We start from the raw sequence: 13,216 nt of genomic DNA, 5'->3' as shown, positions 1-13,216 counted from the left end.
CTGGCTGCTGGTCACAACAGCTCCTGTCCTCTTACTTCTATTTATAACTTTCTTCCCCTACTCAAGATTATCTTTCTAGTGTTTTGTTAGTAGCATTAGTGTACACAACCTGTACACAGCTTTTACACAGTTTTTCTAAGTTTGGCGCAGTACAAATGCTGTTTTAAAGCTACGATTTGCGGCGGGGTCAGAGCGCGCATTGTTTACTCCGCGGAGCAGGTGATCGCGCTGCGCAGCGCCGTAGTTCTGCCCAGAGACAGACACGAGATCACCGCTGAGGTGCTGGTGAAGTCCCGACGTGGGCGCCGCGCTGGAAATCTACAACGGGAGAAAACGAGACGCTTCGGGCCCGCTGTCCCCTCCGTCATCATGGGGAACGTGAGATCTCTCCCCAACAAGATCGACGAGCTCGCGGCGCTCAAACGGTACCAGCCGGAGTACAGAACGAGCAGCGTCCTGCTGTTCACGGAGACCTGGCTGACGTCACTCATCCCGGACTCGACTGTCGCACTGGGCAATTTTCATCTGCTACGTGCGGACAGAACGGAGAACAGCGGTAAGAGGAAGGGAGGGGGTCTGGCTGTGTTTGTGAACACCAGGTGGTGTATGCCACGACATTGCACTGTCAAAATGAAGCCGTGTAACAGAGACATTGAGCACATTGAGACATTTAATTCCATTAGCCTGCAAAGAAAGAAATCTGTCGGGACCCCTCACATCCTAAGTCCCATGTTCCAGTGGCTCCCATCAGGACACAGACTCCCTGATGCAGGACCCAAATAGGGGAAACACTGTATTCCCAGCAATAGTTATCTATGTGATTGCTGTCCTGTACAATGACGCTTTTAATTGATCTTATTAGTAATATTAATTTTCCTGGATGCTTTTCCTTAATTGGCCTTCATGGATAAATAATAGAGACAAAGTGTTTTAAATTGAATTGATCAATACATTATAAATACCTGAAATACTTATGTACACATTATTCAAAGAAATAAATTAAAAACAAATCTATGTTGTGAAGTTCACGTCTGAAAATATGTCAGTTGTATAAAAAACATTTTGCCTGTTCCAACAACAAACGCTTGGCCCGACCGAGTCTATCCCGTTGTTGACCGCAGCCAGTATGGAAAGCATATGAACTACGCAGATGTGCCACCTCAGCTGCATCCAGGACCCGCCATGTGTGCAGCTGCAGCTACTGTATTAATACTTATTATAACAAGAGGTGGTGTAATTAGCTACTACTGATCAAGTGACAATAGAGAACTGATAAAATACTAAGCTGAAGCAAATAAATGAGACAGGTTTTGTTCATTGGTCTGAAAGCCTGCCTTGTAAATGCTTTTTTTCATAAGTTTATGTTTAAGTTTATTTAACTTTTCACAACTGGATCTCCTTAGAGTTGGACAATATTCCCCTTTTCTCCTATTTGAACGTTATTTTAATCTCAGATACTGTTAACGTGATTTTACTTCTGTGCAAATGTCTTTCTTTGACTCTAATTTATTTTACGAATGACTTTGAATTCTTGAAAGTCTTTGTTAAAACTTTACTTTTACGGTTAAACTTAAAACAGGGTTAAAATTAGACTATAGTACTACCCTAAAGCTGCTAACCCTAAACACTGGCTATTGTTGTTGTTTTAATTGTTGTTTATTGTCTTTCTGTGACATCACACATGCTAGAAACAGACCAGAGTTAAACAAGTGACTATAATTAGCTGTGACTGTGTTACAAGGTGAAACACTGAGAAGAATACGAGGTGGTGGAGCTTTTGTCTTTTCAGTCTGATAATGTTGGTGGCACAGGCTGCTACCATGTTTTGAACTGTTTCTCTGCACGTTGTTTATTGTAAAATACATTTAAAAATGTGACTAACTCATGTAAATCACTAAACTCTACAGATACGTTTGTGACGTTTATTTATTTTACAAACAGGGTTGTTAGGCACAACAAGGGATAATCAAATATGGAAATACAGATAAAAGTAAAATATAATAAGTCATAAAACCATGAACTTATGTTTAACCATCACGTTCAACGATTTTAAGTAATTGGTCAAATAATTTAGGTGAGGGAGTACAACCACCACAAGTTGCCCATGTAATGAATAATAAGAGATTTAAATCATTTCAGAGGCAAAGCATTCACAGTGTAGCTAAGGGCTGATAAACTATCTTAAAATGAATGTATTTGACTTTTGGTGCAATCGTGAAGGAAAGATAGCTTGGAAATCATTTTCTTCACAGTGAATCTGAACCTTCCCATGAGTCGAACGAGTTGACGTCACAGTAAGTTTTTAATTTGAAGCAACAAAATTTGACAAAGTTAAAACTTTGTTTTATTACACTTTGTATCCAACAAAACAATAACACCCACTTTTAAGACAGGTAGAAGAGGAGTTCATCAAAGTACACGTAAAATGTTTTAAGTGTCAGAGATGGAAATTATAAAGTTATTGTGTGTCTTTCACGGTGTAACCAGATAAAATCTGATTCTTTTGCTAATGGATCATCGCCCTGTGTTGCGTGTGGAGTCTCCGTCTATTACATGACTATAGTTAAAACAACAATACTTGTAAAGCTACTAATCTTAAACACTGGTTGCGGTCGTGTTTTAACTGTTTTTATACATTGGCAATTTTACGAATCGCTAGAGAAACCGTCCAGCTGCCCACCGAAAGTCACGTTCTTCTGGTCTTACGTTACACTCGGTACCTGATCGCGTTCATCCAATCACATCGATGTTTCGCGTCTCTCCTCGTGTGGTCTGTATTTCAAAATAAGAGCCGTAACCAGAAGTTGACCCGAAAATATTTAAAATATTATTTAAAATGAGGAACGCTTCACGAATTTGCGTGTCATCCTTGCGCAGGGGCCATGCTAATCTTCTCTGTATCGTTCCAATTTTAGTATATGTGCTACCGAAGTAACACAACATCTCACTGCAACTCACCCCTACTTATAGGGGCTATGTCCATGAACACTCTGTGTTGTGGTGGCGCAGTATTGCTAAACGTTTTAAGTGCCAAGCAACTAGTGGCTTTAACAGGCCAAGAAATATTGGTCTACGCAGCCATGGGTCATGTTTTGAGAGATCTGTTCGTCAGGACACATTCCTACCCAGATTTACTGCAATCTTGTCCTGTCTTTGCGCACAGGAGCTCACGGGGCTCATGGGAAATTATTTAAATCAGGCCTTACGTCAGGCGCTCAGGATTGGAGGACTGCAGGTCACGGAACAAAAGACTCACTCATAGCTCCTCCTCCAACAACTGCCACCTGGAACCTCACGCAGAAATGAGGGTGGGGGGGAAGCGGTAGGGTGAGGGTGGGGGAGAGACACACACACACACACTCAGGCGGCACACGATCCATCCATCCATCCATTTTCTAACCCAGCTGGCTGTGGGCGAGAGGCAGGGTACACCCTGTCGCCAGTCCATCGCAGGGCAACACAGAGACAGACAACCATTCACACACACACACACACTCACACCTACGGGCAATGGAGAGAGGCCAATCAACCTAATGCATGCTTTTGGACTGTGGAAGAAAGCCAGAGAACCTGAAGAGAACCCACGAGAAAACCCCCATCCTTCTCGTCAGCGCTGTACTCTGGCTTATACAACTAACCGCGAATATCAGACTGTGCGTGCTGAAGTATGGCAAGCCAAGAGGGTCACAAGAACGGCGTTTTTAAAACGCGTTTTGTCAGGTTGTGACGCGTCTCGTAACGCGTTTTGTCAGGTTGTGACGCGTTACGAGACGCGTCTCGGTTTTTTTCGAGACGCGTAACGAGATGCGTCTCGTTTGGTCTATGCAAATTTTTCCCCACCAACGTTTTCCCACCACCAATACATTCAAAGTGACTTCAGCCAATCACTGATGACTTGGAACAGTCAAAAGTAGTAGATGACTGATACTCACTGACAATGTGTAAACAGTGAAATAGAACTGAAAATAGCCCCTTCCTTGGCTATGTAAGAACATATTCACCAAGTGCTGTAGATAATAAAAGAAGATAATAAAATAAAGCTAAAAGTTTTTAGAACTGAAAATAGCCCCTTCCTTGGCTATGTAAGAACATATTCACCGAGTGCTGTAGATAACAAAACAAGATAATAAAATAAAGCTAAAAGTTTTAAGCACATGCTTATATTAAGCACATGCATGCTTAAAATATGAGTTTACAATTTTTTTTTTTATTTTAACAAAATGATAAGCTGAAGAGCATTCGGTGATTAAAAATAACAGATATGGTTCTGGTGGTACACCGCGAGTCAGGGGATTGTGTGTGGGAGTAACCATCAATGAGCAGTGCTTTGTGTGGTGTGTGAAGAGTAAATTGTGCTTGCTTTCTACAAAGGAAGTGCACCAAGAGGTGCTGTTATTTTGTGTCTCATTGCCTGCACAGTCTAATCTGAGCAGTAGACACATGAATGATATTGCTTGTAAATAAGTACAGGATTTAATTGGGCATTCAGTTAATTGGACTTGCTTGCAAGAAGGACTCTTAATTGATAAATAATTTAATTTGTGTTGCTATAAACTACAAAGTCTTTACCTTAGCCAAATGTGCATAGTTCATGCATCGGCCATCCTGTACGGTGTGGTCTGCTGGAGCAGCAGCATCACAGTGAGGGACAGGAAGAGACTGGACAGGATCATCAACAAGTCCAGCTCTGTCCTGGGCTGCACCCTGGACACGGTGCAGGAGGTGGGTGAGAGAAGGGTCCTGGCTAAACTCGCATCCATCATGGACCAGGACTCTCACCCACTGGAGGACTCACTGTCTGCTCTGGAGAGCAGCTTCAGTAGCAGACTGATTCACCCTCGCTGTGTAAAGGAGAGACATTGTAGATCCTTTCTACCTGCTGCTGTCAGACTGTACAATCAGAACTGTTGACTACGTCCCACTACAGTCACTCACCCACTGCATCAGTGGTTTATATAGCAACCTGCTCTGCACAATATTTGTGTAAATCTGTGAACGATCATATATATTCTAACCGGTACAAATCTTATACCCATTACTGTGCAATAACCCTGCAATGACCTCATACTCGCTCCAACTGTACTGTACTGCTTTGTACTGTGCCAACACAAACTGTTCTGTAGCTGTACTCTCGCTTATCTGTACTGCTGTTATGAGAAGTAATTTCTCCACTGCGGGACTATTAAAGGTTTTCTTATTCTTATTCAACTTTCGCCCCGGTGAAGTTACCTGCAAGTTCCCGCGTGGTAACTGGGCCAGATGTCAACCATTCTGGACAGCAGCAGGTGACAACAAAGGGCACAGGGACTTGAGTGGACCTACCTGAATCCATGGCTTGAATTTTCTTCACCGTTTTCATAAGTATCACTATGAATCTCTTAGTATGTATCCTATGCATGTCATAGCACGCAAATAAAGTGACAATGACAGTATCATAAATTAGCTGTATGCTTTGATAATATAGAAAATGACAAACATAAGCGATTGCCTCGGAGCAGTAGATTGTGTGTTTTTTGCAACCATCAACCTCTCATGAATTTTCAGACATGTAGCTCTTAACATAATAAATACACTGCACTAGAACGGTTGTGTGGCTTTACTAACAGGACAATAACTTATGATAAAGCGCAGTGCAAATTTTCAAAATATTTCTAGATGAACCATGTGTGATTCAAACCCACCAGATGCGCAAACCCGCAAGAAGAAAAGCTTCAAAGTCTGAACTCTCTCATTAGTATTGACCTTAATGTCTGACCAAAAGTTGAATGATTTATCCACACACTCTTTGGTCCCTTACGGTAATATGTTACAAAATTACGACAAATGTTCTCAAAAGCAAATCTACAGGAAGGATCACAGTAGGAGCACAAAGCTGCAGTTGTAGCTGTTTAATGGAAGGGACTGCAATCAGAACAATGCCCATGTAATGAATAATAAGAGATCTAAATCATTTCAGAGGCAAAGCATTCACAGTGTAGCTAAGGGCTGATAAACTATCTTAAAATGAATGTATTTGACTTTTGGTGCAATCGTGAAGGAAAGATAGCTTGGAAATCATTTTCTTCACAGTGAATCTGAACCTTCCCATGAGTCGAACGAGTTGACGTCACAGTAAGTTTTTAATTTGAAGCAACAAAATTTGACAAAGTTAAAACTTTGTTTTATTACACTTTGTATCCTCCTCATGGTGACCATGAGGAGGACAAGACCAGAGATTTTGAAGAAAAGGACAGTGACTCATCCTCAGAAGATGCCCTTGATGTGTATAAGTGAAAACAGAAGCAAGTTAATCACAATAGGGAAGTAACAAAAAATACATAATAATAACAATAAATAAATACAATACAAGGCTCCTTTATACACTCTCTCTTAGTTTTTCTGAGAGGAGGTTCTGTAAAGAATAGTTTAGCATGTGATGAATGACATTGAAGAAATTTTGTGCTGTCAACTGTCTGTGTTTAGCTCTTTCACTTAGAATCCAGTGAAATCTCGCCTTCCTAAGTCTTCCATTTCTTCTTTGTGGAGTTCCCTAAAGTTGGTGCAGCCTGACACTTCAGCCTCATCCAGGCAGCCTTCATGGAGCTCCTACCTGCCCCCCACAGAGTCACACCTACAGGACATACAATGGGTATCGTGAGCCGCCTAGACCACCTGGGGCCGTCGGCAGGAGATGGGCCTTTTACCCTGAACGATCGTCTTCCTGGAATAAAGGGAACGTGATTGGGAGCTGGTGATTGGGCGAGTGTCTTCCTGGTGGCTCTGACTCATGATCAGCTGTCACACAGCTGTCAGTGAGGAACACACAGATCAGATCAAATGTTCTACACTCTCACTAGATCTGGCCTGATGGATCAATACGATCATGTGCGATCATCATCATTCACCTGGTTCACATCAGATTTATAAATTATACATTATGTAATTACAAAGAAAAGATGTCAACACTGAACTGATCCTTTGAAAAGATTTTTATGTAACAAAAACATCAATTGAATTTGAAGCTTGAGAACATTGTCAACAGTAAAATTAAACTATGTACATTACAAATTTGTAACAAAATACTCTATTAAAATTAGCTAGATTTTCAAAATACACACAAAATATATATATAAGCAAAATTACACAAACTATATACAGGTGACACTATGCTGCACGTGAAGTTGGTGTCTCCTGCAGTCAGAAAAAAGATGAAAAGGAGTCACATGCATTGTCATGCACCTCACCTGCGCGACTGCTGGTCTGTAGAGAATAAAACAGGTCAGAGGTCAGACAGACGCTCCACTCACACAGGCAAATATAATCATCTAAAGACCTACATTTCGGGTCCAGTCGTCTCTTCTCTTTCAACCTGTCATCCACAGAGCGACCCTCCGATGTGGCACAGAAGAACTCTCCCCTGTAACGGCTGTGGCCATACCGTTTGTTCTTGGGCTGACCACAGCAGCGACAGCGGACATGCTGAAAGATCTTCCTCTCTTTAAGAGGGAGACTCCTCTCTCGCTGACGACGCAGCTCCTCCTCTCTAATCCTCCTCTGCCAGGCTGTGGAGCGAGGAAAAACGGCAGCAGAAGCAGGTGCAGGAGCAGCAGGCGCAGCAGCAGCGTCAGCGGCAGCGGCAGGAGCAGCAGCAGCAGCAGCAGCAGGTGATGGAGATGGCATGGTGGGTGGTAGTGGTGATTGTGTCAGAAGGAGCAGTGACGGTGGTGGAGGCTGCAGAGGTCATGGCAGGAAAGACGATCAGGTCATACAGGGCCCACGGTGTGTGGTTGCCAGCCCTGAGGGGTCTTCAGGTTGTGGGTGCTGCAACGGCCTCTGAGGTAGCACAGGGTTCCCCTTCAGAGACTGTGATGGGACATCCTGTGTACCAGCAGCAGGTCCGCCTGGTCTGAGGACAGTACTGAGGAGGAAGGTGGTGCTCATTCCCTTGCTCCTCTCTGTGTGCCTGGGTAAAAACAAACATCCCTTATCATGACAGGTTTCAATCATCTGCTGCCTCGTCTACAGTTCCAGTGAGGTGAGATGGATCCTACCACTTCTTCTGGTTGACATACATACATTGCGTCTTCTGGTTGACATTGTAGAGGTGGATGGAGGTGCTGGCCATCAGCGTGGGGCAGCTGACTACAACGTCCCGGATAGTGTTGCAGTCCCTCAGGACTACTACTGTCCTGGACCCCGCCCAGTGAACGTCCCTCACTGTGGACGTCACACAGCTCCATGATGATGGCCTCCACCAGCCTGCTGACTTTAGGGGACTGAGCAGCTTTGCCTAGAAAGGAACTGCACACAACCAGAACCCAGTGTTCAAGGACAGAACAGACATGAGGAGACACATTTAATATCTATGACTCATATCTATGATTTAAATCTTACCGCTGCACGCTGTCCATGCCGGCAATGCTGCTGGACCGCAAGCTCCTAAAGTGGCCTGTCACCAACTGGCGCGGGGGGGCAACTGGTGCCTTGTCATGATCCAGCAGCTTCTCCCACAAGGCGACGATCTCTCTGGCCTTTAGCTGCGTCACATACGTGTGATGACACAGCTCTACTAGGGCGTGGGCCAGAGCGGTGACGTGTTGGTACCCGCTACGTCCATCTGGGCCAAGTGCATCATGTAAATGCAAAAGAATAAATTACCCATGTACTTCTGGGTCAGCCGATTGAGGTAATTCTGCCGCCGGGCATCGTAGCTGCGCGGGACCAGCCTCTGGACTCCTTCCACTGAAGCTCTGCCGCGGTCTTCATTCCATCGTACCAGGCCCTCCAGCAAGTACACCTGAAAGTGCAGGGCACTGGCTGACGTGCCTGGAGACAGGGAGAGACAAAAAAATTCCACTATTTGGAAAACAATCTCAACTTCAACATCTCACAACAACACAACACTAGTAACAAGAAAAAAACTAAACAGCCGTTTGTTTCCCCTTTTGTTTCTCACCAGGTATGAAGCCGTTCAGGTGAAGGTGGAAGAACTCCAGTGAAGTGGATCCTCGGGCGCAGCGGTAGACGGGGAGCCGGATCCCTCCCTTGGTCAGCTCCCCCTGTAGAGCGCCACTCCCGGAGGATCCTGGATGCAGCTCAGGTGACGACGCTGCACGCTCCAAATCGCCTCCATCCTCTCACGGTGGATGAGGACGACGCCCAGATTGTTTTGCAGGTCCCAGAACTGATCCAGGAGCTCCTGGATCAGCCTCTCCGTCTCTGCCGCGCCGCGCGTGTAGCGGCGGCAGTGACGCACCAGCTCCTTGGCAGAGAGATGGATGTAGGAATCTCTGCCCTCCTCTGCGCGCTTGGCCTTCTCCAGCAGAGCCAGGTCGTCCTGGTCCCACAGGTAGATGGCGTAGGACAGCCGCGCCATGAACTGAGGGTACAGCTGGTGGCTCTCAGTGGTGACACCTCTGGCAAAGCGTTGCATAAGGTGCCACACGTCCAGCCTCACCACCAGCCGGTCCCACTCGGAGAACATGGCCGCCGCGTGCTTCCGGCCAGCGAGGGAGCAGCAGTCACGGTCCACGTACAGCACCGCTGGAGGGGCCACCTGGGCTTCTCGGTACCGCCGCATCAGCCCTGCGGCCAAGGGCAAAAGCCCATCCCCTTTGGCAGCCGTGAGGACGGACATGAGCACCTGGCAGCGGTGGAGAGCAGAGAACAAAAAGGTCAGTGATGCATTTCATACACGGTGAGGGGAAAGAAACTGATGCCCACCCCACACACACATACCTGTCCGTACTCGTTGCCCACGTTTGTCACCCACGCTGCAGTGCCCGCAGCTTTGCCAGCCAGCTTGGAGGTCATCTGGACGTGTGACAATAGGCAGAAAGAAAATGTAATCAGCACTGATGAATAAATAAATCACCAGTGTTCTCTGCTGATCCGTTATGACCCAGATTGACCTTCTTGGTAGATTCCATCTTCAGGATTTTGCCGAAGATAGACGTGACCCTGGCCTTGGTTGCCTCCAGCCTAGACAGGGCGTCCCTGACAAAGACAGAGAGGAGCCAGCCCACGGTGGGCACCGGGTGCAGGGGTGGGACAGTCACCGGCTGGACTGCTGCACCCGCTACGCCCAGCTTCTCCAGCACCCCGAGGTACGTTGCAGTGCAGGACATCCAGGTCTCTGTGTGGTCCTCCACCAGCTGTTTGCGGAGGCAGGTCGCACTGTTGCCCAAAGTCTGCTGTCTCATCTGCAAGATCACAGACTTGTGGCAGGACAGCCTGAAAGGGAGCACAACAAGTCAACGGTTGAAATCCTGACCCGACACGCCTCTTTACGTTTATATGTAGGCGTCTCACAGGCTCAGCACTTACTTGTAGGTGAGTACAGCTGGGAATTGATCCTGGTGACTCAGGTCCAACTGATTGATGATGTCTTGGGCCCAGGTGGCGATCTTCTTCCCACAGGAACGACATTCCAGGTACTCTGTGCCCATAAAGTACCAGCCGTCCCTGTCCAGTACCCTGCGCACCGTCTTGTAGAGTCCTGCGCCGGTCAGCTTCGTGTCACAGCTGGGGCACACAAGCCTGCACGCCCACATCTTGTAGGGCATCCACAGGAAGAACGGCCTCTGGAAGAAGCCGTGGGACGATTCAGGGGGCTGGGTGTAGAGCGGCCGGGCTCCGGGAGGGTACCACCAGAGGCGAAGGGTCGGTGGTGAGGACATGCTGGCCCCTGGCGTTCCTGGTGAACAGAGCCCGGCCCACCCAGTCCTGCTGCTCCTCCGGCAGAGTCTGCCTCCAGCTGTGAGGCAGCAGCTTCACCACAGGAACAGACAAAAGGTCAGCACAAACTGAACAATGTGAAGCACAGTGGGAGAGCTGCCCTGCAGAGGGAGGGGGGGCACTCACCTCTGAGCCAGTAACTGGCCCTAAGGGTTTAGGACAGCCCTCAGCTGCGGCTGGAGCTCTGGTCCTGTGCTGCACGGCGACGCCGCTGTCACCACTGGAAGGCAGGTCCAGGTCATCGACTGCTGCAGGAGTGGAGGCTGAAGATGGGACCTCTGCAAAAATAAATAAAAGTAATCAAACTCATGCAAAGACACAAAAGCGAGGCATGAGTGTCTAAGCTTGGGTGGTTAGGCTTTATGATCTACAGCTGACTACCAGCTAGAAGCAGAAGCGGTGGACTCTACAGGGTCCAGCAAACATCAACCTTACCTCATAGTGACCTTATAACGATCGATTACATACAGTTTTACACCATTAATCCATTGGAGGCTTCTGAATAACAGAAGAACAGCTATTATCAGGTCCAAACACATTCACCATAGGATCATTCACATTTGTTAAAGGGTTGTAACCACTGTGTGTGTGCGTGTGTGTTTGTGTGTGTGAGTGAACTCACGCTGAGTCTCCTCTGAGGGCTCGTCAGCAGCTGTTTCACACAAAAACAGACAAAGAAATAAGCTTTCAGAGACACGCATGCAGGCAGCAGGAAAGCAAACTGGGAGCAGAACACCTACTGTCAGATGGTGGGCACTGGGGCTGCTGGAAGGGATGCTGGTTCTTCTCCTGGTCCCGGCCCAGTATGTAGGTCTTTAAAGCATGCAGGTTGCTGCCTGGGATGCACTTCTTCTTCCTCAGCCACTGCACGTAGCTACAGTAACAACAACATCACTAACAACTGTGTGCGCGGTTGTTCCAGAAAGACTCAATGTCACTATTTCATCAGCACATGGTGTTTGTTGTCTGTGCACAGGCTTACGTCACACCCTATTTCCCCGTGGCCTCGTTCATGGAGGCGTAGGTCATGGCTCCGTGGGGGCCGAACCTCACCAACTTCTTGTCTTGGCTCCGGACAGACGTGGAACCCTCCGTGACACGGCGTCCCTCCACGGCTGACATCACCTCTGGGAACAGCTTGCTGTAGGTGGTGAGGGCATCCTGTGTAGCGGGAGAACAGAATATGTGTATTACGACAGAAATAGGAATTTCTTGATGATTGCTCTGATTGACCTGTGTGAGTTGGGATCCGTATAATAGTTCTAATGATGGCTCTACTTTTACTGTACTAGGATGAGTGAGATATTTCTGTGTTGTACTCCACAGCACCTTGTTGGCCATAAGTGGTGAGCTGGATGTGTCACCACTCTCCCGCTCCTTCTGGTGTGAGGCCAGCAGGGCCACAGCGTAGCCCACGTCGTGACTCAGGAGCCACTTGAAGGTCTGTCCCCGGTACTGCCCAAACTGGATCTCATATTGGCTGAGAAGCAGCTGGGAGCAGTGGGGATCTCCTCCTCCTTGCAGAATGCAAGGCACCGGCTGGATGGTGTTGAAGGCACTGGAGAAGTCAAAGAACATGATCCTCACAGTGCTGCCGGGCTTCTCTAGGTGAGAAAGAGCTCGATGTAGGAGGAAGATGACGGCGTCGTCTGCTCCTATGCCGTGTCGGTAGGCGAACTGCAGCGGGTCCAGGTAGGTTCCCACCGCAGAGCGGAGGTGACCCAGGACCAGTCTCTCCGGTGTCTTCATCAGGGGTGATGTCAGAGCCACTGGTCTGAAGCTGCTGGGGTCTTTGGCGTGCGGTGTCTTGGGCACTGGTACCACGCAGGAGGTCTTCCAGAGCTGTGGTACCACCCTCAGCTTGAGGCTCAGGTTGAGGACATGCTCCATAACTCCACACAATTCGCCTGCGCAGGACTTGAGGAGTCTGGAGCTGATGCCGTCTGGTCCAGCTGCTTTCCTGGCCTTGATCTTCCTGAGCTCACTTCTCACCTGGGTGCTGGAGAAGGATAGGGGTTGAGGGAGTGTCTCAGTGTGGTGTGAAGTGAGGGGGTGTTGTTGGTATGAGTCGCCAGTCGTCAGGGCTGAGGGTAGAGGGCTTTGTGTAAAGGTGTGAAGGGCTGTGGGGGCTGGTAATCCTGTGGTATGAGGTGACAAAAGGTTTGGAGGCAGCTGCTGGGAGGTGTGAGTGGGTGCTTGGTCAAACCTATTAAAGTATGAGTTCAGCTCGTTGACCCAGTTCGGGTCCCCCTCAGCCTGTGGATGTGGAGCTTTGAAGCCTGACATGGTTTTCAGGCTCCTCCACACCTCACTGACATTGTTCTGCTGCAGCTGCTCCTCCTTCTTCCTCCTGTAGCTGGACTTCCCCTCACGGATTTTCCTCCTCAGCTACAGGTCAGCAAGAAAGCAAAAGGTCAGTCTCAGCCATCATGTTGTGAAGACTTACTTTGGAACATTTAAGATGCTGCGTGTGTCCTTTCTCTTCTTCCAGAGACTGCGC

The 13,216-nt window shown here is 47.6% G+C and overlaps 2 protein-coding genes and 1 non-coding gene across 7 annotated transcripts; all 3 read right to left on the bottom strand.

The window, feature by feature from the left end:
- Positions 1 to 2,832: 2,832 nt before the first annotated feature.
- On the bottom strand, positions 2,833 to 2,938 carry LOC114850210 (U6 spliceosomal RNA). Its single transcript, XR_003784791.1, has one exon. It is a non-coding gene; the product is annotated as a U6 spliceosomal RNA (small nuclear RNA).
- A 5,610-nt stretch (positions 2,939 to 8,548) lies between these two features.
- On the bottom strand, positions 8,549 to 10,658 carry LOC129602937 (uncharacterized). The gene is made up of 6 exons (XM_055506639.1): positions 10,306 to 10,658; positions 9,891 to 10,212; positions 9,718 to 9,792; positions 9,121 to 9,622; positions 8,936 to 9,064; positions 8,549 to 8,805 (listed from the first exon to the last, which is right to left on the bottom strand). Exons 1-6 carry the CDS (start codon positions 10,656 to 10,658, stop codon positions 8,549 to 8,551), a joined length of 1,638 nt encoding a protein of 545 aa, XP_055362614.1.
- Positions 10,615 to 13,002, bottom strand: LOC129603682 (uncharacterized). Of its 5 annotated transcripts, XR_008693812.1 has the most exons (4): positions 12,046 to 13,002; positions 11,457 to 11,877; positions 11,339 to 11,368; positions 10,623 to 10,994 (listed from the first exon to the last, which is right to left on the bottom strand). XR_008693812.1 is itself a non-coding variant. In XM_055506285.1 (3 exons), the coding sequence occupies exons 1-2, from the start codon at positions 13,000 to 13,002 to the stop codon at positions 11,707 to 11,709; spliced, it is 1,128 nt and encodes a 375-aa protein (XP_055362260.1). In that variant the 3' UTR covers positions 10,623 to 11,590; positions 11,699 to 11,706. The 5 variants fall into 5 exon arrangements, 2 of the variants coding, with proteins under 2 accessions (XP_055362260.1, XP_055362259.1); XR_008693814.1 differs by having other exon boundaries at positions 10,615 to 10,749; positions 10,843 to 11,877; XR_008693813.1 differs by having other exon boundaries at positions 10,623 to 11,368.
- Between the last annotated feature and the right edge of the window lie 214 nt (positions 13,003 to 13,216).

Source organism: Betta splendens, chromosome 24 (assembly GCF_900634795.4).
Source record: "Betta splendens chromosome 24, fBetSpl5.4, whole genome shotgun sequence".
In the NCBI taxonomy this organism is placed as follows: Eukaryota; Metazoa; Chordata; class Actinopteri; order Anabantiformes; family Osphronemidae; genus Betta; species Betta splendens.
The sequence above is the reverse complement of the archived record's forward strand: the minus strand, read 5'-3'. Positions and strand labels throughout refer to the sequence as shown.